The sequence below is a fragment of the Saprolegnia parasitica genome, assembly GCF_000151545.1.
Source record: "Saprolegnia parasitica CBS 223.65 unplaced genomic scaffold supercont2.28, whole genome shotgun sequence".
NCBI lineage: Eukaryota > Oomycota > Saprolegniomycetes > Saprolegniales > Saprolegniaceae > Saprolegnia > Saprolegnia parasitica.
In genome coordinates this window covers 89,003-111,996 of record NW_012156422.1, presented here as the reverse complement: position 1 = coordinate 111,996, position 22,994 = coordinate 89,003, and the positions used below count along the sequence as shown (strand labels likewise).

At 56.0% G+C, this 22,994-nt stretch overlaps 10 protein-coding genes across 10 annotated transcripts; 5 read left to right on the top strand and 5 right to left on the bottom strand.

Moving 5' to 3' along the window:
• Positions 1-4,164: 4,164 nt before the first annotated feature.
• SPRG_06816 (hypothetical protein) lies at positions 4,165-5,118 on the top strand (the record flags this gene model as incomplete). Its single annotated transcript, XM_012346284.1, has 3 exons — positions 4,165-4,396; positions 4,446-4,651; positions 4,717-5,118. The coding sequence occupies 3 exons, from the start codon at positions 4,165-4,167 to the stop codon at positions 5,116-5,118; spliced, it is 840 nt and encodes a 279-aa protein (XP_012201674.1).
• Positions 5,119-7,560: 2,442 nt separating this feature from the next.
• SPRG_06815 (hypothetical protein) lies at positions 7,561-9,579 on the bottom strand (the record flags this gene model as incomplete). Its single annotated transcript, XM_012346283.1, has 2 exons — positions 7,683-9,579; positions 7,561-7,630 (listed from the first exon to the last, which is right to left on the bottom strand). The coding sequence occupies exons 1-2, from the start codon at positions 9,515-9,517 to the stop codon at positions 7,561-7,563; spliced, it is 1,905 nt and encodes a 634-aa protein (XP_012201673.1). The 5' UTR covers positions 9,518-9,579.
• Positions 9,580-10,517: 938 nt separating this feature from the next.
• Positions 10,518-11,627, top strand: SPRG_06814 (hypothetical protein; the record flags this gene model as incomplete). The annotated part of the gene is made up of 2 exons (XM_012346282.1): positions 10,518-10,739; positions 10,785-11,627. The coding sequence occupies 2 exons, from the start codon at positions 10,518-10,520 to the stop codon at positions 11,625-11,627; spliced, it is 1,065 nt and encodes a 354-aa protein (XP_012201672.1).
• A 55-nt stretch (positions 11,628-11,682) lies between these two features.
• On the bottom strand, positions 11,683-14,498 carry SPRG_06813 (hypothetical protein; the record flags this gene model as incomplete). The annotated part of the gene is made up of 11 exons (XM_012346281.1): positions 11,683-11,799; positions 11,856-12,101; positions 12,148-12,263; positions 12,313-12,426; positions 12,472-12,839; positions 12,887-13,030; positions 13,078-13,327; positions 13,375-13,680; positions 13,724-14,246; positions 14,295-14,399; positions 14,445-14,498. The coding sequence occupies 11 exons, from the start codon at positions 14,496-14,498 to the stop codon at positions 11,683-11,685; spliced, it is 2,343 nt and encodes a 780-aa protein (XP_012201671.1).
• A 275-nt stretch (positions 14,499-14,773) lies between these two features.
• On the top strand, positions 14,774-17,653 carry SPRG_06812 (hypothetical protein; the record flags this gene model as incomplete). The annotated part of the gene is made up of 13 exons (XM_012346280.1): positions 14,774-14,823; positions 14,876-14,938; positions 14,981-15,539; positions 15,583-15,748; positions 15,796-15,902; positions 15,952-16,201; positions 16,243-16,377; positions 16,439-16,607; positions 16,652-16,844; positions 16,897-17,010; positions 17,054-17,169; positions 17,214-17,459; positions 17,507-17,653. The coding sequence occupies exons 2-13, from the start codon at positions 14,930-14,932 to the stop codon at positions 17,651-17,653; spliced, it is 2,211 nt and encodes a 736-aa protein (XP_012201670.1). The 5' UTR covers positions 14,774-14,823; positions 14,876-14,929.
• SPRG_06811 (hypothetical protein) lies at positions 17,623-18,925 on the bottom strand (the record flags this gene model as incomplete). The annotated part of the gene is made up of 9 exons (XM_012346279.1): positions 17,623-17,767; positions 17,818-17,924; positions 17,969-18,045; positions 18,091-18,173; positions 18,219-18,258; positions 18,305-18,363; positions 18,410-18,573; positions 18,620-18,777; positions 18,819-18,925. The coding sequence occupies 9 exons, from the start codon at positions 18,923-18,925 to the stop codon at positions 17,699-17,701; spliced, it is 864 nt and encodes a 287-aa protein (XP_012201669.1). The 3' UTR covers positions 17,623-17,698.
• Positions 18,926-19,204: 279 nt separating this feature from the next.
• SPRG_06810 (hypothetical protein) lies at positions 19,205-19,906 on the top strand. Its single transcript, XM_012346278.1, has 3 exons — positions 19,205-19,505; positions 19,556-19,653; positions 19,699-19,906. Exons 1-3 carry the CDS (start codon positions 19,244-19,246, stop codon positions 19,870-19,872), a joined length of 534 nt encoding a protein of 177 aa, XP_012201668.1. The 5' UTR covers positions 19,205-19,243; the 3' UTR covers positions 19,873-19,906.
• A 120-nt stretch (positions 19,907-20,026) lies between these two features.
• Positions 20,027-20,420, bottom strand: SPRG_06809 (hypothetical protein). The gene has a single exon (XM_012346277.1). It carries the CDS (start codon positions 20,334-20,336, stop codon positions 20,058-20,060), a length of 279 nt encoding a protein of 92 aa, XP_012201667.1. The 5' UTR covers positions 20,337-20,420; the 3' UTR covers positions 20,027-20,057.
• A 98-nt stretch (positions 20,421-20,518) lies between these two features.
• Positions 20,519-21,220, bottom strand: SPRG_06808 (hypothetical protein; the record flags this gene model as incomplete). Its single annotated transcript, XM_012346276.1, has 1 exon — positions 20,519-21,220. The coding sequence occupies one exon, from the start codon at positions 21,218-21,220 to the stop codon at positions 20,519-20,521; it is 702 nt and encodes a 233-aa protein (XP_012201666.1).
• Positions 21,221-22,639: 1,419 nt separating this feature from the next.
• SPRG_20304 (hypothetical protein) lies at positions 22,640-22,993 on the top strand (the record flags this gene model as incomplete). The annotated part of the gene is made up of 1 exon (XM_012346390.1): positions 22,640-22,993. A coding segment is annotated over one exon (354 nt), but the record flags the coding sequence as incomplete, so codon positions are not given.
• Position 22,994: the final 1 nt, after the last annotated feature.

The window sequence follows — 22,994 nt, the reverse complement described above, 5'->3', positions numbered from 1 at the left end:
TGGAACCTCAGCCTAATAGAGCTCGCCTCTCATATGCAGATGTGGCTGACGAGGCCTACACACCACAAAAATTGTTCAAAGCCAATAAACCGCAAAAGCAGTCACGTATCCCAAAGCGTCATAGAGAACATCGTCCGCAAGTAGATGTCGAGCGCACAAGATGGCGATGTCCAATCGCTTAAAACTAATATCCAGGTTCACTCTTTTCCAAGGCACCGTGCTCGGACCGACCAGAGGAAAAGCCGACGCGGCCGCTAAGCGGCACCACAAGCGGACCGAGTGAGCGCTCACAGGACCATGATTTGAGTGCTTGCAGATTGCCTGGCTGCCTGTCTGCAGGATGCCTAGGACGACAGTATCTTTCTGTTCCCGGTAACAAGATACTGCCGGATGAGTGACCGCTTTTGAGGCATATTGGGTTTAAGCTTTGTGAATGTTTCTCTCTCCCATTCCATCTGTTCTAGCGTCGCCTCTCTCATTTGCTTCTTAGATACATGTGGATTGGACTAATCTCGGTGAATAATTGACTGACTGGCTGTGCTAAATACTTGTAGTGTAGTTTGCGTTTACTTGGTACAAAGCCTGTCTTTTGCTTTACGCCCTTGCGTCAATGGCATGGGGTTTGTCTGCATTCTCACCACTGCATCGCTGTCGCTACAATGCACTCCGTGTAAGAGCATCCATTCAAACAGGCAGCGCACGACGGGTTAGCAACGTCAATTTGCATGAAACTGACAACGCGATCGGATATGTTAAGAGAATCAAAGGTTGCGTACTACTGTGCTACTGTGCATACCGCGTAGCCTTATCCACTTTGAAGATGCATAAACACGGTTGATTATGCGTAGCATTTGTCAGCAATTGAAAAAAGTCCTCTTTTCTATCAATAGAAGCAATCCGATCGACTAAGCTACATACTTTACCGAGCTACTTTGGTTGCAGTAAGTTGTCTTCAGTCATCGAAGCTGCCACAGTCTTTGCACCGTTGCAGCCGTGAATACCATGTCCAGCTTTGTGATGGCTAAAGGTGGCGTGGCCAGCGTCGTGTGCGGCATCGTGGAGGCAGACTTCTTTGTTATATCGCTCTGAACAGACGACCTGATCGTCAAGTTTGACGCGCCTCGCTCTGTGCAGTGTGCGTTAAAATCGAAACTGGCCTGGAAGAAAAAAAGACTGTTGCGATCTGGTTGTGGGCAAAACCTAATCCGTGTCGTGTTCGCATCTGTGTAACCAATGAATAGGATCGATGTCGACTCAACAAAGGTTGAATATGCTACGTCTTACTACAACAAATATTATTGCGCCTCTATTATTTACTGGTGTAAGCCATGTGGCCCTGCGGCTACACTCTGTTGTGGGCGCAATCTTCTTCGAGCAAAGTACTAGCCTGATAGTACGCACGTACTTCGTGCGACGTTGTGGTGTCGGGCGGGAGGTCTTTTTATCTGAGTTTAGCCAACTCTTTCGCGTCCAGTGCAAACCCGTGTGGCGAGGAGTCGATTGCGAGTAATCTTATGAGCAGTTTAGTCGTGCTATTGACTCTCTTTGTTTATTAGCGTGTCGAGGACTAACTGCCTCGAAACAAATCAAGCACCGTCGTGTTCAGAAAAACTCAATGTAATCGATGCGATGCGCTTTTAATATAGATTTGTCGAAGATTACATGACTTCTCGAAGGCTAAGCCGAAAGGCGTGGTGGAGGTGATGCTGTGGGATTTTACCGTGCGTTTTAAAGCGTTGCGTTGAAATCACTGAATGTAAATAAGATGTGCGATAGAAGATAGCCAAGGAAAAATCAACACTGCAAGGTAGTGGAAATAAATGCGATGGTGCCTTTTCGCAAAGAGAGCACAATCAACAACAGGTAGTGTACTTTCAAAGGCATTGGACTAATAACCAGTGTGCACCCTGTATACCTCTATTTCGAGAAACCTTACTACAGGCAAATACAGCTGATATACTTGCAAGCTACAAATGCAAATATAGCGGCTACACAAAACGGCAATCATTAGATTCTAATTTATAGGGCTGCCTGCAAAGATGTAGTTTTGCGTAGTGGGTAATCTCTAATATAAGCCACCTATGGCTAGAAAGCTCAATAATTTTTTCAGCCAGTCAGTCGGTTACCATCATTCGCCCAATCACACCCATTCCTTGCAGTCTGTCGAACATATGAAGCCGGTTACCAATAGCCTTATCTGGCATTGTCTAATTACCAAGGACAGGAAGAAACCATTGTCGAATGCGTTTTCGCGAATAGGCCAGCGAGTGTACTTCGCTAACCAACGCTTAAAGAAAAGCGTACCACAATCGCCTCGCTCGTAACTGGCGCACCGCGGCACACTCTTCTTCGCTTGTCCTAGCCGCTGCCCGGCACGCGCTTCGCGCGAAATTTGGCCCTGATTCACTCCCCTGGCCGCTTCTCGGCATATCGTTGCCATAACTTCACCGGGCGGCCTAAAATAAACTGAAACAAGTGTGATCATAGTTGCTTTTACCCTTTATCGGGCAACATCCAGATATCCAACACCGTTCGGAAACCTGCGTCAACATCCCTTCTGTGCCCGCACGACTGCGCTGACTGGTGCATTGCAAAGCACAACGCATCGCGCACTGCGTGCGCGCACTTGCATCTTCCGTGGGGCCGCTCCGCCGCCGCGTCGGCTTCGCCTTTGATCGATCCGAGCTCGGTGATCTGGGGAGGGTGTACTATAATCGTTTTGCACTTGGCAAAGGGGCAACACGACCTAGCAAAATCATCGCTGCGCCGCGGATCCATTTCAAGAGTGTGCTGCTGACATTCGGGACCCGCGTGTCGCGATCGAATGATACGAGCGCTTTCGTTACTCCAAAGCCTGCTGAATTCGCACAATGAGTGTGCCCGTAGGGCTACAGGGCTTACACTAGTGTAACTACATTGCAATTAGTTGTTTTGGCTCGTGTTCTAAGACTCTTATGCTCTTATTAAACGAGTCTTGTTGTAGGGCCACAGGACTCGCCCAAGTTTAATTTGAACCGATCGGGCACGGCCTACTGACTTCAGTTGTGGTCGGCAAAGTTGCCCGGGGCGCGTTGGCATTGGAAATGATGGCCAAGGCCGGCTTGATGTTTCGGCGCGAAGGCGATAATCTGTGAAGTGAAGAAACTGATGGTCTTGCGCTCAGCTCTCATTTGATAAACTGTAGAATTTTTTCTCGTCGATGCCTGAGGTCGTCCAACGTCCAACCGTCCGGCGCGACCCACGCGAGCTGGTAGCTGGTAGCAGAGTTGCCCTAGGCAGACGGTATCATGGCTTTGGCGGCTAAGGTCGTCGACTTGTGTGGCCCAAAAGAGCACCCGGTCTCCATGCGGCACATTGCGTTGTCACAACGTGCGCTTTGGGGCTCGTTCGGTGCTGCGAGGATGCTACACTTCTTGGTCGGCTGTGACAGCTGAACAAGCTGCAGCGTCAGTAGTGGGCAGAGGTGAGTACGTGAGGACTTGCGTCTTGGTTGCGGGATTGGTTCAGCTTGAAACCCGAGAGGCGGCACGAGTGGTGAGCGCAGGATGTCGCATGGCTTCGTGAGACGAAAAATAGTTGAGAGTCATCGGTAAAATTGCCGTCAACATGAGTCATCTGGTTTGAAGGTCGTGCTGATCTAGGTTATACAGCGCAAAAATAACATATAACCTCTCTCCCCTTCTTTTCTACATTGCTTTAATACGAATATGTCGTCGTACCGCCACTCAACCACGCGCGGTGGCGAAATGTAAGAGTGCAGCAAGTTTGTATCGTATCAATGGGAACTGCGCGAATGTAGCTTTTGTACTGGTAGGAACCTCCTGGTTACCCAGCCCACCGGGGATTATTTGTCTGTCTGTCTGTCCCATTTTGGATTGGTTAAAATGTTGCTGCTTGCGTAATATGATTGGACAGCTCGCAACAATTCATTAATGCGTTTTGACAGGCCGGCAGCTCAGGCCGGCGCCATGTCGCTTGGCGATTTTTACAGGCCGGCGGTCGCCGCCATGTCGCTCGGTGATGTTCAGATGATAGTGCACACCATCAACGCGGAGCACCGACACAACTTCGGAGACGAGCTTGCTGTCGCGCGGTAGCCGAAAGTTGGTGTAACATTGACCGGCCGCTCTTGCTATTGAAGTTGGTTAGCTACATTTAAGCAATATGCGAGCATCGAATGAGCGCAAGCGCAAGGCGCGCGCTGAGCAGAAGGCGAGCGAGACGCCCGAGGAGGAGGCGGCGCGACAGGAAAAGCAGCGCCTTACCAAAGCCACTGCGCGCGCCGTCGAGAAGGCCACCGAGACGCCCGAGGAGGAGGTGGCGCGACTAGAAAAGCAACGCCTTAGCGAAGCCACTGCGCGCGCCGTCGAGAAGGCCACCGAGACGCACGAAGAACGTGCGGCTTGAAAAAACACGCAAGGTCAAAGCGAACTCCCGCGCAGCAGATGATGGCGAGCTCAAATTGCTTGCCGACCGGATCCTTGCCGACACATCTACTAGTATCGACGCAGCTACAATCGGCAAAATCGCCGCGTCGCAGAACTTTACCAAGCACCCAAAACTAGCGATCGCAGCCTTCCACCTCTGCTCGGGCAACCCCGACGCTCATATGTGCAACGACGAGTCACTCAACGGCCCTGGTGGTCGGGAAGTTTGCGAACGCATTTTGCGAGCTGTAGGGATGCAGTCGGTCAGGCAGACGCTGCACGCTGTCAGGAGAGTGCGCGCCAGCGAGATGCCGGATCCGGGCGCATCGCTGCATGTGCCTCGTTCAACAAGGCACTCTACGAATGCGAAGTTCAGATTGTTGACGCTGGGCCTGTCGAACACCTACCCGCAGTTTTTCGCCTTGATGACTTCCAAGGTTCTCGGCTGCCGCGCGACAGTAAGCTCGTCTCCGAAGTTGTGTCGGTGCTCCGCGTTGATGGTGTGCACTATCATCTGAACCCGAGCCTCGTCCCCGACAAGAGCAACGTTGTGCTGTGCTTGGCATGCGCCAAGGACCCGACTGCAGGGTCTCGCAACGCCGCGCCCTTCAGTATCGCCAAGGGCCACGACTACGGGTGGTGCGAGACGCTGCCAAAGATCTGCGACGCTACCTTGTGCGCGTGCCATTGACGGCGACACAACCGACCGATCGCATCGGTTCCAAGTCTCGAATATTCGGCTGTCCTCGCCCAAGTGTCTGCTGTCAACAAGACAGTCAATGCGTACTCGCCTCCGCCAATCGTTGCACTAACAAGGTCGTCTGCCTAGCACCGATTAAAATACATAATCCACAAGATTTCATCGTTCCTACCAGCCCACTCCCCCGGAGCCTAGTATAAATATGAACGTGTTCCGCGTTATCTTGGTTGTTACTAAGAGTTCGCATACGAAGTGACTAGCAATCTCCTTCTTCATTCGCTCACCGGGCCGTGGCTGCGCAGGTAGTGGCGCGGGGGCTCGTTTTGCTCTTCTGTGGTCGTCCGGGGGCGCTTGTGGCCGCGGGGTGAGGCCCCTGACGACTCGCTGTGTAAAGGCCTTCCAGGCTGTGCCGTCGGCGGCTTGGTTGATGTCCCCGAGTGACGCCAGCGACTGAGGCGGTGTCAACGACTGGAGGTCGCTGTTCAGGACGATCGGCAACGTGATCTTGGTGCTGCCTAGAAAACGGGGCGCCTCGGGAGCGGCAAAGAAGCGGGAGGCGGCAAGGTTGGCAGGGACGTCTTCATACATGCGCAGCACGTGTCCAAGCAGGGGCCAGCGCTGGCTAGCAACGATCTCGCTCAGCGGGACGCTGTTGCATCGGTCGTAGTGCGCGACGTCGCCGAGCTTGTTCGGGTGAAAGATACGGAAAGGCGGCGCAGCTGCCGGCGATGGGAGCTGCCAAGGCCCGCCAGACTCGTTGGCGTCAGGGTCCACGTGCCACAGGTGTACAAAAGAACCAGGAGCACGTAGCACTTAGCCGCACCCAGTTGCCTTCCGAAATGAGGCCTCGACGCATCCAGATCTTCCACATGTTGTTGAACGCCGTTGTCGCCAGTCGCTCCCGAGCGCGCAGATCGACGGCGTCGTCAAGGAGGCTGCCGAGCTTCTTGGTTGTGTGTCAGACCAAAGAGGCCGCGTGCGTCAGCGCGTCAACCTGCGTCGACCTGAATACCTGCGTTTTTTCCGTCTTGTCTTCATCCATCTTGGGGTCCCACCGGGCGAAGACGGATGGCGCCGCGGCTTTGTTCCTGGACATGGCTGCAGCGTCGTGGCAGATGAAGTCCGAGTCGTCGGCGTAGGCGACCGTGTTGGCGAGTAGGTCGCCCTCCTCGCTGAGTGTCTGCGCGAGGTCCTGGAGAGCAGCGTCGAGGTACACAATGAACAGCGCTGGTGACAGCGAGTCGCCTTGTGGCGTGCCGATGTTAGTCTCGAACGGGCCGGGCGACTTGCCGTCGATGCGCAGCCGGAGCGTATGCAGCTATTGAGTCTCTTAATTAGATTGGTCTTTGTGTTGTCGCTGGTCGTTCATGGGACGTACGACTTGCTTCGAATGATAGCAATTCTGAATGGCGAAGGCGCTCGTAGTCGTAGCCCTTGTGTGCGTGGTAGAATTGGTGAGCACGAAGAAACGCACCAAGTCGTCGATGCCGACGTCGCCGACGTGCGTGCTGGTACGAAGGCAGTCGAAAACGATCTTTTTGCCGACACGATACCATTGTTCTCGAGTGGAAGCTGAGACTTGTCGACAATGTGAGCGTATTGTTTACATATTGAGCTGCTGCGGCTCGATCAGCGGCCCCATGATCCGTGCTGGCAGTAGCGTGATAAGTTGCGGGGACCCATGCACTAGATGCGCCTATGCCTTCATTTGCAGTCTTGGCAGATGCAAGACCGAGCCAACGCGGATCGCGATACGCTGCCGCTGGCCGCGATTAATACCGTAACGTTATTAGAAGTTCGAGTGCGCGCGAAGCGAGGTTGCCGAACGTTAATCCGGCGTGGGAGGGTTTAAGTAAAGCTACAAGTACATGTACCTCGTATCCCTCTGGGATTACAGGGCATACCGCGCACCATGGGCGACATAGCGGTGGTTGCAGCGGTGAAGCACGCGGTTGGTTAATCAATCACAATTGTCAAGGGCAGCGGTTCGCCGAGATTTTGAAGAACTTTTTGGTCGATCCGACTCGAGTCCGGTCCGTGTACGAAGCCCGACACATTTATGCAATGTGTCATTTGTTGGTCAATCGATGGGCGGTGTTTGGCTTTGCATCGCGCCCATTTGACGGCAGGCGTGGATTGAGGTCACAGCTGAAACTATACCATTATCGCCTGAGTGTACGAGGATATAATAGTACTGTACAACGCAAAACATGCTGCATGTTAAATATTGTTACGGGGCGCGCAGCCACACGGACGCATGGACCATCGTGACGCTGGCGACATGATCTCCGGTCTTTTCTACTTGAGGCAACCACTGCTCCTTGACAAGTGTCGCGGCGCCAGTGAAGTGTAGCTGCTTCGCGAGCGCATCGTCGGTCACGAGCACCATCTCTCCAGATGAGACAGCGGCTGCCGCGTCCACCATGGTTGCATTCATGGGCAATTTGTGGAGTGCGACGCCCGCGGTGAAGTCGCGCCAAGCCGCAGCGGCTTGCTGTTCGAGCTTCGTGAGAAAGACAGAGCCACCGGCACTTTGAAGCGACACGATAGACGACGTCCGGTACGGCTGCGGCTTGGCATGGGGCTCGGGCGCGTTAAGGCACGAGGTCACGAGCTCGTAGCTATCGTTCGCAGCATCCACGGGCGATGCAGCGACGCGAAAGCCTGCATGCTGGAAAAAGTGCGGCCGGAAGTGGTACCGCGCAAACTTGGAGCCGCCGTTGTCGCCACTGCTCATGTATGAGCCGCCCATGATCACGTGGTGCTCCCCGTCAAAGCACGGCACAGTAAAGTCGTCGTAGACCGGGTGGATCTCAAAGCCTGGAAGCGGGCTCATACGGTCCTCGCACCACTCCCACGCGTTGCCAAAGACGTCGTGGAAGCCGTTGCTGTTGGCGGGATGAGCGTCAACAGGCGTGAAGCTCGCAAACGCCACGTTCGTGTTGCGTCCTGACGCGGTCGCCATTGTCATAGTCGCGGGCAGCTCCAAGATGGCGTCGCTTCGGTCGTTGGCCCGCTCGTGCTGCTCGCGCAAGAGGTGGTGCATTGGCTCCGTGAGCAAGTGGTACACTTCATCGGGCGCTGCATCTTTGGCTTGCTTCCACTTGCAGTACGCGTGCGCTTCGTGGAGGTTGACCTGCGCCGGCCAGTTCCATTGCATCGAAATCTCGTCAAAAATGGCTCGAAGCTTGTATTCGTGGCTGCCTTGCGGACCATCTGGGCGCCAGAACGCCGGCCATTTCGTGTTGCGGTATGAGCGCCACGCCCACCCCGTCGTCGTCCAGTGCGAGGGGTTGAGGTACCCGGAGTCCTTGACAAACTGCCAAAACTCGCCGTTCGACACAAGCTGCGACGATGCGCGGAACGGCCCGACCACAACATCCTTCGCGCCGTACTCGTTGTCCCAGCCGAACGACGGGTAACTTGCGTCCTTCCCCAAGTGCACAGCGCCACCGGCGACAGCGACCATGGGGTTCACGGGGTAGTCGATGTTCTCGACAGGCACCTTGGATCGGACGTGGGCGGCGCTCTCGTGATACGCCGGGAAGAGCGCCGGCTTGAGAAAGTTGTCAACGTCGTGCTCTTGCATGAGCATCGACGACGTCTCAAGGTGGATACGGTCGTGCTCCATCGCCATGAAGAGCGCCCACGTTTGCGACGTCGGCGTGATCGGCGCGTGACCGTCCTCGAGCTCTGGGTGCGAGAGAACAATCGATTTGACGAGGCCGTACACCTGGCGCCGATACGCTTGCATATCGTGAAGGGACGGCCACTCCTTTTCGTTCTTGGACATGTCGTCCCAGCGCATCTCGTCCACGCCGACTTCAAAGAGGTCCTCAAAAGCCGGGTTCACGGGGCCCTGAAGCAGGCCAGCGAGGCGGAGCTTGTTGACGTAAAAGCAGGTCGGGTGGCCGTAGTAAAAGGCCATCGGGTGACGGAGCCCGTGCGGCGGCGGGACGATGAAGGCCTCTTCGTTCTGGAAGCTCGAGAACAGCATGTCCGTGAGAGCCCACGTGTTGTCCAAGTAGTCGAGAACGTCTTGGCGCGTGCACGTCGAGAGGTTCGTCATGGCGACCGAGTGCAGTCGACCGTCGTCGAGGAGGCCGGGAAACGTCGGGTCATTGAACGGCGTGCGTGGCGTCGTGGTGTACCATTCAACCTCAGGCTGGATCCCAGCGGCGGCCTCAATCGTGATAGCCACCTCGTCCTTCGTGTTCTGGCGCGCCCGCACGTGTACGTGCTGAGCGCGGTCGCGGCGAGGCAACTCCTTCGGAGCCTTCTGGTGATGACCGAGTGGCCGCGTCGACGTCGATACAGTGGAGAGCGCGCGGGCGAAGTGGCGCTTGTTGGAGGTCGCAAAGCGGCGCGGGAAGGACGTGATCGACAACATGCTCGGCAGTGCGATGGTCGGTTGCAGTGGTATTGGGAAGTGGCTGGCTTGTAGGTCCGAGCGAGTGCTCGAAATAGAACAAGCAGCAGCGCCAACGTCCTTCCTCGGACGTCGCCGGACGACAGCGGACAGTGCACGCGGCCGTCAAGCACGCACCCACCATACGTTATTGCTATCAAGGGCATCTCAGGTCCATCCACTGTAACGCCCAGTTTGCTCTGGAACATTTAATTGCGAAAAATCGACCAAGAGACGTTGACCCCTAAACGGCAACGGTCGCGCCGTCTTGGTGTTCGAAAGAGCCGTGAATGACACAGCAGAACGACGTTTAAGAAAGCGTGCGCTGCCGCAACGAGGGCCGAACAGACTCTTTGATTTTGGAAGCCTCGTGTTGTTGTCTGACGTGGCACGCTGTTGTTTCGGTAAAAGATACTACGTAAGCCGCACACAAGTGCAGTGGGCGCAGACGGTCGCCACAACCTTGATTCCGCCACCGCATCTGAGCCTGGTTCTAAGATGCGATTGAAGTTCAAACTGATGCGGCGAGGTCCGACACGAGCACGAAATGCACGTGTTGTTCCCTCAAAGTCGCGCCTTCCTTGCAGCTTTCGACAATTATGAACACTCGGCTTTCACCCATCGATTCCAATCGGACTCGTTGACAACGCAAGGTTTCATCGGATCCCACATGCTTCGTTGGCCTAGCACACACACATGCCGCGATCCCAACAAAAAACGTTGTTTCGGTATTGCTGGATGCATCACGAAGACGCTGGATTGCGATCACGAGTGCCAACGTTACCACATGAGATCGTTGCTACTACCAGGTGTACGCAAGTGAAGACGAATGGCGTGGCAGTGTATCGCATGGTTGGGTACGACCGACGCGACGACGGTGGACGTCGTCAAACGTGCGAATGGCTGCAGCTTCCGATGTCACCTGACCGCGGTCGAGTGTTTTTTCATTTTTCACATTATGCAATTTTCACACAGACTGGTGATGACGACCGGCAGCGACGACGACAGCCTCCACGAGGGGCTCGCGCGGCTCTTTGGGCCAGCGCGGCGGAAGAGGAAGCGCAGGCGCGAGATGTCGGAAGCGGAGGCCGTGACGATGGTCAAGAGGAGCGTCCGGGACGCGCCCAACCAAGTGCTGGCGGTGCGGCGCACCCTGGCGTCGATTCTTGCTGCGCTGCAGAGCGTTGCGCCGCCAATGCATCACGTCTCTGACTCGATCTGCGCTACGAGGGCTCACGTTGAGTCCTAGGTCATCGCTGTCTTCTCGAGTCTATTTGCCCGCTCCAAAGTGTTTCGCGACGAGTTCGTACGAGCGATGTACCCCATCTTCTCACTCTGGTCGTCCAAGCAACTATACTCGGTTGAGCTCCTCAAGCTGCTAGAGCATTGGGACGCGCAGCATCGGTCAACATACCCCCAGCTCCATGCAGCGATCGAGGCAATCCCGGCCAAGTTTAAAAACCTTCTTCAAGCCCATCGAGCCAAGGTTTGCGCAGCGTCTGAGGATGCGGCAGCGACGACGCGCATGACTGAGATTCAGTACACGCACGTGTGCTCCGAATTGGGGGATGCGGAAACAGCCATCGGTCTCGTACTGCAAGAGATGGAAGCGGGCCTCGCCATACTCGTGCCAACGGTCGAAGACAACTTTGAGGCGCTACTGCCGACGCTGCCACCCGTGACCGAGCATCTCCCCAGCGACGAAAATGACGACGACGACGACGACGAAGAGTGGGAGGATGTTGTGCCGTCATCCGTCGTTGCGCACACCTCGGCGGCGCACTTGACGCTCGCGGATGTCATTGCTCAGTGCGGTCTCGGCAGCGCCGCGTACTCGCTTACAATAACAGTGCCAGCCCTAAACGCGCCGGAGCTCGAGCACGTGCAGACTGCCGTCAAAGAAAGCGCCCTCCACCTTCGCAAACGATATCTCCCGCTGCTACGGCAATGGCAAAACACGGTCAACGCACACGCGTCCTCGTCGTCTGACGTTCGCCATCGTCTTCAGAAGCTCCATGACAGCGTTTTATCTACCCTCCTGAAGTGGAACGAACTCCGTGAGGCGATTTCTCTAAATGCAAACTCGGAGTAGTTTTACCATGCATTTATGAAGACCTAGGATATGGTACACGTCTGAGTAGTGCCAACTAGCGCACCGATTTCGGCTGGTACAATCGGTGGCGAAAGTACGCGAGCTCGAGGTCGCCAATAAGCTGCCGGATCGCGTACTGCTCGTCCATGAGCACCCACGAGCCCACGAGCGCCTGTCATGCAAGAAGGTCGTAAATGACAGAGGTCACGGTGATCGGACAGAACGGACCAGAAATCCGGACGAGTCGAGAAAGTCGGGCACGTCCTGGGTGCGAAGGGAATCCATCACCTCTTGGACGGCGTCCGTAAAGTATGTCTTGTCGGCCTGGTTTAAGTTGGACACGATCGCGTCATGGAGGTGTTCGGGCAGCTGGATCGGGTGCCGGGACGTGTTGACATTAATGTACTTGTCGATGATCTTTTTTGCACTGCGTAGCACGATCTGGTACGACGGTAGACGCCGGAACTCCTCGACCTATTCACGCTGCAACTCCATAGCTGTCGAATTGGAACCAGCGCACCTCTTCGTAGAAGATGAGATTTTCAACGCAGTGCTGCGAGCGAAGAAACTTCTTGAAGTTGCCGACGTACTGCGGGTTGGCCAAAATCACTTCCAGGTGAGGCATCTCCAGCACGCCTGCAACATATTACGGCTGGGGGTGGACTGAAGGCTTATACAAGTTTACCTTTGGTCACGGCGGCAGCGATCTCCGCCCCCAACTGAGGGTCGGTCGTGCCAAGCTTAAGCTCCGCAAACGTCGACGACTTGAAGTATCGTAGCAACGAGTCGCGCAGGAGCCCTAGCACAGGAGACTAACGCTCCATAACTTTTGTAGCAGTGCTACCCTGCTTGACGTGAGCAACCACCGGCTTGAACATGTCGATGGTGGGGGACGAGAGCTTTGCAACAATGTCTTGACGCAGCTTGGTGCTCATGTCGACTTGTAGCTTGGCCGACTCGGCGACGTACTTTTTGTAGAGCTTCTTGGCCGTGTGGTGCATAAACTCAATGCCTGGTAGCGTGTTGAACTCGTCCACTTCATCGATAAAAGCGACACAGTGGTCCTTGGCACGCTTGCCCAGGAACGCCTTGAATGCTCGGTGTGCAATCTTGTCGTGAAGCAGCATAACAACTGGGTCGACCTGGACCGAGCTTGCCTTTCCAACGTTTGCAAGCGCCGAGACCGGAATCGACATCGCCCGATTGTACAGTCTACGCATAGCGTGCACTCAGTCGCCAAACGGCGAAACTCTGCGGACTCAGTCGGGTCAGTCTTGTCAAGCTGCGCCATGAGCACGCGCATCTGCTCCTCTGTTATGGCCGGGTGGTACGGATCCCAGTGCTGAGGCCCCGACGCCGACGCCGTTTGCTGCTGCGTGTAGGCTAGGTACTCTGGCGAGTGACTACGTTGCATCCGTGGATCAAGGTCAGCACAACTCGGATGGTGTACCTGAAGGGACCCCAGAGCTCGAGGCGCATGTACTCGACGACCATGTACTGTGCGTCGTGGTACATAATCGCGTCAAACGTGCCCCCGCTCTTGGCCGTCATCTCTTCGTGCATCTCCGGGGATAAGTTGATGAACCGCTTGGCGCCTTCCTTGATGTACGTGTCATAGATCTTGCGCGCGCGCGCTTGGATGTACGACTGATTGGGCAGACGCTTGCACTCTTCGACCTCGCAGTAAAACCCAAGGTTCTCTGCAACCAGCGTGAGTAACCAGCCCAGCCAGACACGATTGTTGTACCAGCCGTGCGCGATTCGATGCAGTAGGTCTTGAAGAAGCGCAGTTTGGTTTCGTCGCTCAAGACGGCGTCAAAGCTGTAAGCTGAGTCGACATCCGGGGGAAGCCTACCCAGCGTCGTCACTTGAGTTTTCAAACACGTTACGTACGCATCGGGCTGGGCAACGCACGAGCGCGCCGAAGGGTGGCGGTCGCCCTCCTGCTCGCAGAGCGAGACCATTTTCTGGAACAGTGCGTGCTTCCGGAACCGCGGAAACACGTCTTTTTCCAGGTCCCGCTTGCACAGCGCTTGCGCCTCGTTAAACGTCCCTATACGGTTTTGGCCTCAAATTCACAGAGCATGACAATGTACCCGCCGATTGGATACCGCCCGGAGCCTCGTACAAGGCGCGCAAGTCCGCAAGCATCTGTGTCGGCACACAAATTGGAGTCGCCGCAGACGGACTGACGAATTTCTCGTAGATTTTTTTGAGCATGCGGTCCGTGTACTGGGCACTCGGTAGCGATCGGTAATTCTGAACGTCAGCCCAAAAGTGGAGGCGATCCACAGCAAGCGGAATGTCTTTGGCAAAGGCGACGAGGAGCTTGAACGTGACGGGGTCCACGAGCACGTCGATTGTAAACGCCATCGAGAGCTCTTCCACGAGCTCGCGCGTGATCGTCGGTCGACGGTACTTGGTGTGATCTTGCTTGAGCGTCGTCGGAATGGCCTTCATGCTTTGGCTCACTTGGCGAACGTGTTCTTGTTGGGTCGCCGACTTGACATCAACGTAACTTAGCGACGAGAGTTTGCCCAGCGACTTGTTGCTTGAGCTTGCGTGCAAACTCGGGTCATCCAACGTTTGGGCAACCGTGTCGCTCGATTCGTCGAGGGACTAGACGTGCCTGTTCGGCAACGAAATTGGTGCCGAGGATTGAACTACCTGGACCGCGTCGGGTAGCTCGTCGTTCAGGCATTGCAGACGCGCTTGGATCTTGGCAAACACCTCTTCGTCCGGCAGTGCCTGATTGACGCCAGCTGTTGTTTCCTACACCACTGTCATCGTCCCAACCGGAGGAATTCTCACGCGTACTTCGCGGACGATGGCAAGGACGTCGTCCTGTCCAACCGACGCGCCTGCTCCCATTCGACTTTAAAACTGGCGCCCACGTTGCCACCTAAAAATACCTCGGCGCCGGTTTCTTTTGTACCTCGACACACCTCGCCAAAGCAGCTCGGACGAGCGACGTCCGCCGTCCATGATTTTGCCGTGACGGCCAGCGCAGAGTCATCTCGTGCACGAGTCGCTTGGACGACGTCCGACGTGCGCGTGCACGCGTGGTCGTTGCCACCGAGGGCGCGTGCGTTTCATCTATAAATAGCGTTGCCAACGACCGCCCGGCGTCCATGTCCTTTCTGTCATGGGAGGCAGCGCGTCTGTGGGCCGCAACCTCCAATCCTTCGAGGACGGGGTGCGTTGCTGCGACCACCGCCGGTGGCTCTAACACAACTGTCGTGCCTTAGAATGTGCGCAACGAAAAGGAGACATCGACCAAGATCCGACCGCGCCTGATCGCGATGGAGAAGGTACAAGTGCCTTCAACGATTGAGAATGATGAGCTTGCGTAGGAGACCGTATATCGCGTCAAGCCGGACGCAGACGCCGTTGTCGATGACACCGCACCGCCCCCAGAAGGTGTTGTCCCGAAGAAAGACTTCTACGCGCCGTTAACCCCGTCGGTCTTTGGCAACGCGTCCCGTTCTCCCCGTCTGCCGCCGCTGGGCGGCGAGAAGCTGCCGCAGTCGGCCAATGATACTCGGAAAAGTGCAGGCACGGTGCCGATCCACCCTGTTGACCACACAAAGCACCGAAGGGGCTCGCGACACGCCAACCTCGCCAACGACATGACAATGGCATTCACGATGGACGTGCTTTTCAATCCCGTGACAATCAAGCTCATGGTCGCATACTGCCACAGTATTCCGTTCGCGTCCGACCGGCTGCTGTTCTGGGCCGATGTCCAGCACCTGCGGACGCTTCCCAGTGCTCAGTACACGGATCGCATGCTCCAAAAGATCTACCACAAGTTTGTGAGCGCCTCAGCACCGACGCCAATCTGTGTGCCTACCAACGTCCTTCGCGAAATCCAAAAGACGTGCGAGTCGTCGGCTGGCATTCAATCTGCGGGTTTGCGTTCCGGATGGTACAAAGCAACCTCAAAGCACCGTAGGCGTCTTTGCTGAGGCGCAAGCGCTCTGCCTCCGGGATCTAAAGAAGGACGTGTTTCCTCGGTTCCGAAAGCACAAACTCTTTCAGTCCATGCAGGCAGCGTGCGAGACGCAGGCGTCCGAGAAAAAGCCTCGCTCGCGCTTCGCATTGCTTCGCGAGACGCCTTCGTAAAACGCCCCAGCGTTCTGCGCAGCTCTGACGACGGCGTTTGTAGACTGCCACTCTTCCAGTACGACAGTACCTACAGCTTCGAGGCCGTCATGGGTGACAAGTGGAAGTTGCGCTACTTCAAGAGCTATTGCATCGAAAACATGTCATCCGGTGCGTGTTGCCACCCGCGATTGCCTTTGACGTACCAATTGGCACCTAGAAAATCTCCTCTTCTTCCTCGAGGTGGACGAGTGTAAACGCCTCCCCAACCAGTCGTTTGTCCAGGCCACGGCGCGCAAGATCTACGACACGTACCTCAAGCCTGGCGCAAAGCGGTACCTGAATCTCTCCCTCCGGCTTCACAACGAGTTTGCCATCCCGGACGACGCGGCCTTTGAGCCCTCCGCGTTTTTTGACGCGCAGTACCTCGTGCTCGAGTACATCCGCGTCGAGCTCTGGCCGCGCTTCAGGTATCGCCAAACGCCATTACAAAGTCACAAGCTCTCGTTAGCATCTCGGAGCCGTACATCAAATACTGCCAAACGGAGGCCGTGTCGCCGCAACCGTGGGACGAGTACCACCCCGAAATCTCGGCTGAGCGAATGGAGACGCTCATGGCCGAGCTGGATGCAATGAGCCCCTCCGTGTACGTTTTTGAATTTGAGTTTGCCAACAGCACTCGCGTTTGACGAAATGAAACCTTGTAGGCTCATCCAACGAGCGCTGTCGATCCCCGTCGAAGCCATCGCCAATGCGCCAAAACCTCTGGCGCCAAACACGCTTATGTTGCTCCTCCACGACAAGCTCGGACACCGAGCGTTCAAGCAGTTTCTGTCCGTAAAAGGCAACGCCCATTACGTTGCCTTCATCGACGAGGTAACTCGAGTCACCGCTCTCCCCAAATTCACTCATTTCTTCAGGTCGACGAGTATGAAGGCCTACCTGGCATTGAGTTTATGCAGCACACGGCCAAGAAGCTCTACAAAAAGTACCTGAGCGAATCCTCCAAGCTCCAAGTGGACACCAGCACCAAGATGCGCCAGGAGATCGAGGCCAAGCTCTCGTCGCCAACCATCGACATGTTCAAAGCGGTTGTCGCCCGCGTAAAGCAAGGTCCTCCGAGCCGACCTCTGCGTCTATGTTTGGTAACGTTTTCGCTCCGTAGGGTTGTTACGAGACGCCTTGCGCCGATACCTCAAGTCGTCCATATACCTCGAACTCAACCTCCAAGCTCTAAATCCCGAACTAGCAAAGGAGCTGGACGAGGCTGTTGCACAAGGTACCCACCCATCCGACAATGGATGGTCTGAAACTGGTGCCAGGGAAACTGGAAATTCCGCACCTGGAAATCTTTCTATCGGACGCCACTTTCCTCGCCAACTTTAAGAGCTATTGCAAGAGCCAGCACTGTATCGAGAACCTCCTTTTCTGGGAAGAGGTACGCTTCCAGCATCCTTTCCGTTCGGCATTGAATCTCGCTAGGTCGAGGAATTTCGGAGGCTACCGTCCAACCAAATTGTGCTGCGCTGCGCCAAGAAGATTGTCGAAAAGTACGTCAACATCGAGACGTCCAAGACGCCGCTGGACCTTCCCGTCCACATGCACGAGTTCCTCACCGACAACCTTGAGCACGTCGACCGCGCCTACTTCCACGATGCTGTGGCCGAAGTCATGGACGCGCTCCGCTCTATTGAGCTCCCCGATTTCCTCGATTCGCCCCTCTTCATGGTACGCACTCCTGGACTGTGCTGCGAGAATCGACATTTTCGCCGCAGGTGCTCGTTGGGTCGTGGGTCACGATGGACCAAGTGTACGCGGTGCACCACCTTCACAACGACCTCGAGTCGGCGTACTTTCGGCACCGGTTCCACTACATTTGCGAGGCCAAGAAGGAGAAAAACCGAGACGATGCGCTCGGGTAGTGTTGTGGTAACGTTGGACTTATCGCATTCTCTTGGCCAACCTTGTTACGCCTGGCGGCTACCGTCATCGTCATCGTCGACACCAACCCAGGACTCGAATGCCATGAGAAACTCCTACAAACACAGCGTCGGTTCTGGTGTCGGTGTAGATACAAATATATGACTTTGAACGTGATACTGCCATCGTGGTCCCAGTCCATCTCGTTGAAGCGCTTTTGCGAGATGAAGGCGTTGGCGGGGCAGGTGCTGCCGCTCTTTGTCGTCGAGCCCACTGACCTCGTCGTAAGCGATCATACGTCGCTCACTGGTACGTACATTTGCGCGCCTTGGACATCTTCTTCGTGGGTGAGTGCTCGTGCATGGACTCGGTCAGTCGACGCAGCATCTCCTCTCTAATGTCATGTGAGCAAGTCGGACGATGCAATTGCCTCATGGACTTTTCGATGAGCCCGTCGCCGTCCATGTCAAACCATAGAAAGACGTCGACCGCCAGCTGGAAGGCCTGTCGGAGCTTATTGCCCTAGAGTCCCATTCCGTTACGCTTGAAGGCACACGTCGTGCCCACCTCGCCAAAGAGCAGGGTTTTTGGCTCTGTCTTTCCAGCTCTAGACGATCCAACATGGGATTTTCAATGCGTGTTGAGGGGCGTACAGGGGCGCGTAAAAGATGCTGAGCTGCGGCGTCTCTGTCGTCTCGAGGGCGGGTATCCGCTACGAACTTCGTTATTGACATGCCCAAGGTGCATGTACAGTGTACGTGCAAGACAAAGCCCATGGCGAGGCAGACGAGGAACTCTTTGAACGAGAGCTGGCCGTTCTCGGCCATGTCGGCCTCGCTGAACGCCTCGTCAATCTCGGCCTTGGTAAAGTTGCCGCCGAGCCGGTTGAGCGCGCTCTCCATGTCGTCAAAGACGATGAAGCCTACGAGGAGCATCGCGTCGGACGGCGCGACGATGGCAAGACGGACCTTTTTGCTGCTTGTCGAATTCGCGGAACGTGACGCGAACGCTGTCAAAGGCCTCCTTGAGCGCCGGGCCCTTGAGCAAGATCTTGGTGAACGGGTCGTGCTTGTCGCCGCCGTCGTGGTCCTTGCGCGCCTTTAGCTCTCGAAGTGCATCCATGAGTCTACTCGCCCATGAGCCAGTTGCCGCAGCAGACGAGGATACTTGGAGTCGAGCGTCGACGACGCGCGGTGGGGCTGCACGCTGATCTCGTACGCGCTCTCTCCTGGCTGCGCCAGCGTCCGGCGCCCGCTCGACCGACTGTTGCCCATGCTCTTGTCCGAACCGTCGTACGAACCTGGTATCTTTCCGTCGTGCCATAAAAGGGTATGCCCGGAAACAAGCAAAATAGAGCCGCAATATTGACAGCGGTTCAGTTAGCGCCACACCAGCACGATCTCAGGGTATGCGGCGTGAAACTTGCCGAACTCAGTCTCGTCCCTCCCTTCTCGTTTCGTACCAAGCACTCACGTTCAGCACTCTTGCATGGGCAGCATACCCTTTTGTGGCATTTTCTGCAAATATTGACCCCTTTTGGCATTAAACACAAACAAGCTTGCCGAGAACGGCCAGTAAACAGCGTTGGGACGATGGAGGCCAAGAAAGCGGCCGCCAAGAAACCCGCGGGGGACGCGCAGCGCGGGAAAAAGCGTCGCGCCGGCGACGTCGGCGACAAGACGAAGGCGCATGATGGGCATGGGCTCGGCGGAGCGCAAGGCGCCGAAAAGGTCGCACGCGCCGGCGGTACGCGGGCATCGCCCTTGCGCCGCCTCACCTCGGGCACGCGCGAGGCAATGACACCGCCGCCTTCGGCAGTCAAGCCGTTCGTTCGAGGCGAGATGGCCGACAGCAGTACGCGTGTCTGATGGCGTCGCCATCGATCTCATGCCTGTTCTGTGTAGTCAAGCACATGATGTATGGATTTGGTGATGCGTGGGAGCCTGACAGCGACACGGTTGAGCTCATGGAAGAGATTACGATCGAGTACATCCGCTCAATGGTATAGAGCCGTTTGTGTTCGCTCATATCAACCTTGACCGCGTAGACGAAGAAGGCGCTGGACCTCTCCATCGCGAAGGGCAAGCTGGATGCCGACTGCCTCATCTTTCTCGTTCGGAAATACCCGGAGAAGCTCGAGCGCGTCAAGGAGCTACTTGCGGCCAATGAACTGCTCAAGAACGTTCTCAACAGCGGCTTCGACCCTCTTGAAGAAAAATAATTTCAACTGAGTGAGGCCTTAAAACACGTCAAAGAGACGTGCAAACTTTGCGCTGAGGTACATCGCTCCAAGGATACCCTTTCGTCCTTGGTCGATACACATACGATCTGCCGTCCTTGAGCTATCAATAATCTTCTCCACGGATCGTGTGTATGCCGTCGCCGAAACCAGCAACCACGAGTCCGTCAACACCGACGCCGCAACCATCTACATCGACGTGCGTCAACGTTTCGATCCTTGGCGACGCCACGTACTGCATTGCTGGTCCTGTCTGCTCTGGCAGTGGTCTCGCGCCAAGTGGAAGTAGCTGCCCGAAGAAGGGTGACGTGGCTGTCATGAACTGCATCCCAGCCATCCGAAGCTACACGTCCAGTGGCAAGTGCGTCGCCGTCGCCGACGCCTCGTGTCAACGGATGCCGTCGGGTACGTTCGCATGCACGTAGTAGTCCTTCAGAGTACAACATGGCAAGTCTCCCATTCCCCTCGGAAAAGGCAACTAGACCCGAACTCGTATTACCAACAAATAGATATTACATTCTTGCGTTCGATACTTTCGTGACAGTACCTCCCGTAAGCCAACGGCGAGCACGTTTGACGCAAACATACATGACTATATTTTGAATATACTAGTCACGCAACACAAGGTTTACATGTACACGGCAGCCGCCGTGGCCACAATGGCGATGGCCGAAAGCCCAGCCGAGACAGCCGAGCTCGGCGCCGGTGTCGGGGCCTTGGTCTTGGGGGCCGACGGCGCCGGCGTAGCGATCGTCGCGTTGGGCTCCGCAGTACCCGAGCCGGCATCCGTGGCTACTGGCGCCGTGGTCTTGTCGCTGGGCGCAGCCGTCGTGGCGTCAGGCTTCGTCGTGGCGCCACCGGCCGAAGTCGGCTTGGGAGCGTCCGTCGGCTTGGTCGGGTCCGTCGGCTTGGGGGCATCCGTCGGCTTCGTCGGGTCCGTCGGCTTGGGCGCGTCCGTCGGCGAGTAGAACGCAGTCCAGCCCTTCACGGCCTGGTCGAAGCTGAGCTTGGCAGCGACATCCGACGTCGTAGGGCCCGTCTTCTGCGTCAGCGTGCACGGCGGCGCAATCGTGGCCATGTGCTTGGTGACGGTTGAGAAGAAGTTCTTGCAGTTCTCCGAGGCGCCAAAGAGCTTGACCGTGGCAAGGTCCTCCGGGATCCACGACGGCACCATGATAGTGGTCACGGGCTTCTTGATGTCTGCGGCGCACTTCACGAACGGGCCGTTCGCGTCCGTCGCGATCGGGAGAAGCGGCATGAACTGGGTGAGCTCGCACTCAGCGGCAAAAGCCGACGAGGCAGCAGCAGCGAGGATGATAGCAGTCTTCATTGTGGAAGGGGATGTACTCGACGTGGCGAATAAGATAATGAGGCTGCTGAGAAGTCTCTCCGCTCGTGGCGTTCAACTGCTCCGCAGTGTACTGTAGTAGTGCATGTTGTGCATCTTGACGGCGTAAGGACCACGACGATGTGGACGTGTACCACGTCAAAGTATCTTTTCCAGCGCGCGACGCAAGCTGTTGTTGAACAGAGTTATATGACATGCAATTATATAGATATGGTATGCTTCCTACTGCGCTCGTGAGGCTTGGCCGGTGCGTCAGCGAGGAGCACGAGTGGTCGTGATGCGAGATTGTGCGAGGGACCAGGTAGCGTGCACACCAGGGGTCGTCGCGGAGAGCGGCCAGCGACGTGCAAGAGATGGCACCGCAGCGCGACGAGCCAAGTGCCGGACATGCAGTCGTGCGATAGTAGCTGCCCGGATCGCGAGCGCGGCAGCGGGAAGTTGCGTTCGAGCCAAAGACAATACAAGACGCAAGCGACGTCGTCGTAGAGAAAGCCAGCGACCGACGACGGGAGTTGCATCCGCGACGCTAGCTGTTGGTGGGTGCGCGACCATTCACACCCATGTGTTCCACATTGCACTTTGCATTTCATAAAAACCTACGCTACTAGTATGTCGAAAACAGAGTTGTTTTCAAGGAATTGTCCTTGAACCCACAAAACGAGAACTTACGAGCCAACGTAGCCCGTGAATGGAGAACTATTTTTTGTCGGGCATCTATCTAGCCAGTTACGCTTCTCTAATCGGTGCAGCGGGTGTACATTCCTTGTGATCGTCGTTCGTACGCGGTGATGGTACCGGCAGGGTGATCAGTTTTCTGTACGTCACGGTAAAGACACGGTGGAATGGTATGGTGATAGTGTTGTGCGCGTCGTTGCTTCGTTGCATTGCAGCCAACAATTACAGGCACTACACGTGTGGAAGAAGACTCACACGGCTGGATTGATAACGTGACGCCGTAGCGTCAATATCCCTTTGCGAACATTGAAGAGGGTGGCAACATAACTTGTGTGGGAGTACCTTCGACAACAGAAGACCTTAAGTACGGGGCAAACACATATGCTTCCTTATACATCACTCTGCTCCTCGAGGTGTAGGCACCCTCACGCTCTCAGGCTCTGTCTTCGCTCCACATTTCAACGAGCTATGTCCCATGGTGCAAATCTGATCCATAAACGACCCGGTAACGTCTACACAGAACTGGCGCCTGTCGGCACCCCCCGATGTCTTCGTGATCTATCACAGAACCATATGTTGCGACCAGACTGCGTCCTGTCCAAAATCTGCGGCTCTCCGTGGAAAGTCTACGCAGTTGACACAACACACCAAAGTCATTGAACCGCCATTGCTTGCGCCCGAAACCTCATTATCTTATTCGCCACGTCGAGTACATCCCCTTCCACAATGAAGACTGCTATCATCCTCGCTGCTGCTGCCTCGTCGGCTTTTGCCGCTGAGTGCGAGCTCACCCAGTTCATGCCGCTTCTCCCGATCGCGACGGACGCGAACGGCCCGTTCGTGAAGTGCGCCGCGGACATCAAGAAGCCCGTGACCACTATCATGGTGCCGTCGTGGATCCCGGAGGACCTTGCCACGGTCAAGCTCTTTGGCGCCTCGGAGAACTGCAAGAACTTCTTCTCGACCGTCACTAAGCACATGGCCACGATTGCGCCGCCGTGCACGCTGACGCAGAAGACGGGCCCCACGACGACGGATGTCGCTGCCAAGCTCAGCTTCGACCAGGCCGTGAAGGGCTGGA

Coding starts and splice junctions, on each gene's coding strand:
- SPRG_06810 (XM_012346278.1), top strand. CDS start 19,244: ATGGAGGCCAAGAAAGCGGCCGCCAAGAAACCCGCGGGGGACGCGCAG. Junction 19,506..19,555: donor AGGCGAGATGGCCGACAGCA/GTACGCGTGTCT, acceptor TGTTCTGTGTAG/TCAAGCACATGATGTATGGA. Junction 19,654..19,698: donor TCGAGTACATCCGCTCAATG/GTATAGAGCCGT, acceptor TTGACCGCGTAG/ACGAAGAAGGCGCTGGACCT.
- SPRG_06809 (XM_012346277.1), bottom strand. CDS start 20,336: ATGTTGTACTCTGAAGGACTACTACGTGCATGCGAACGTACCCGACGG.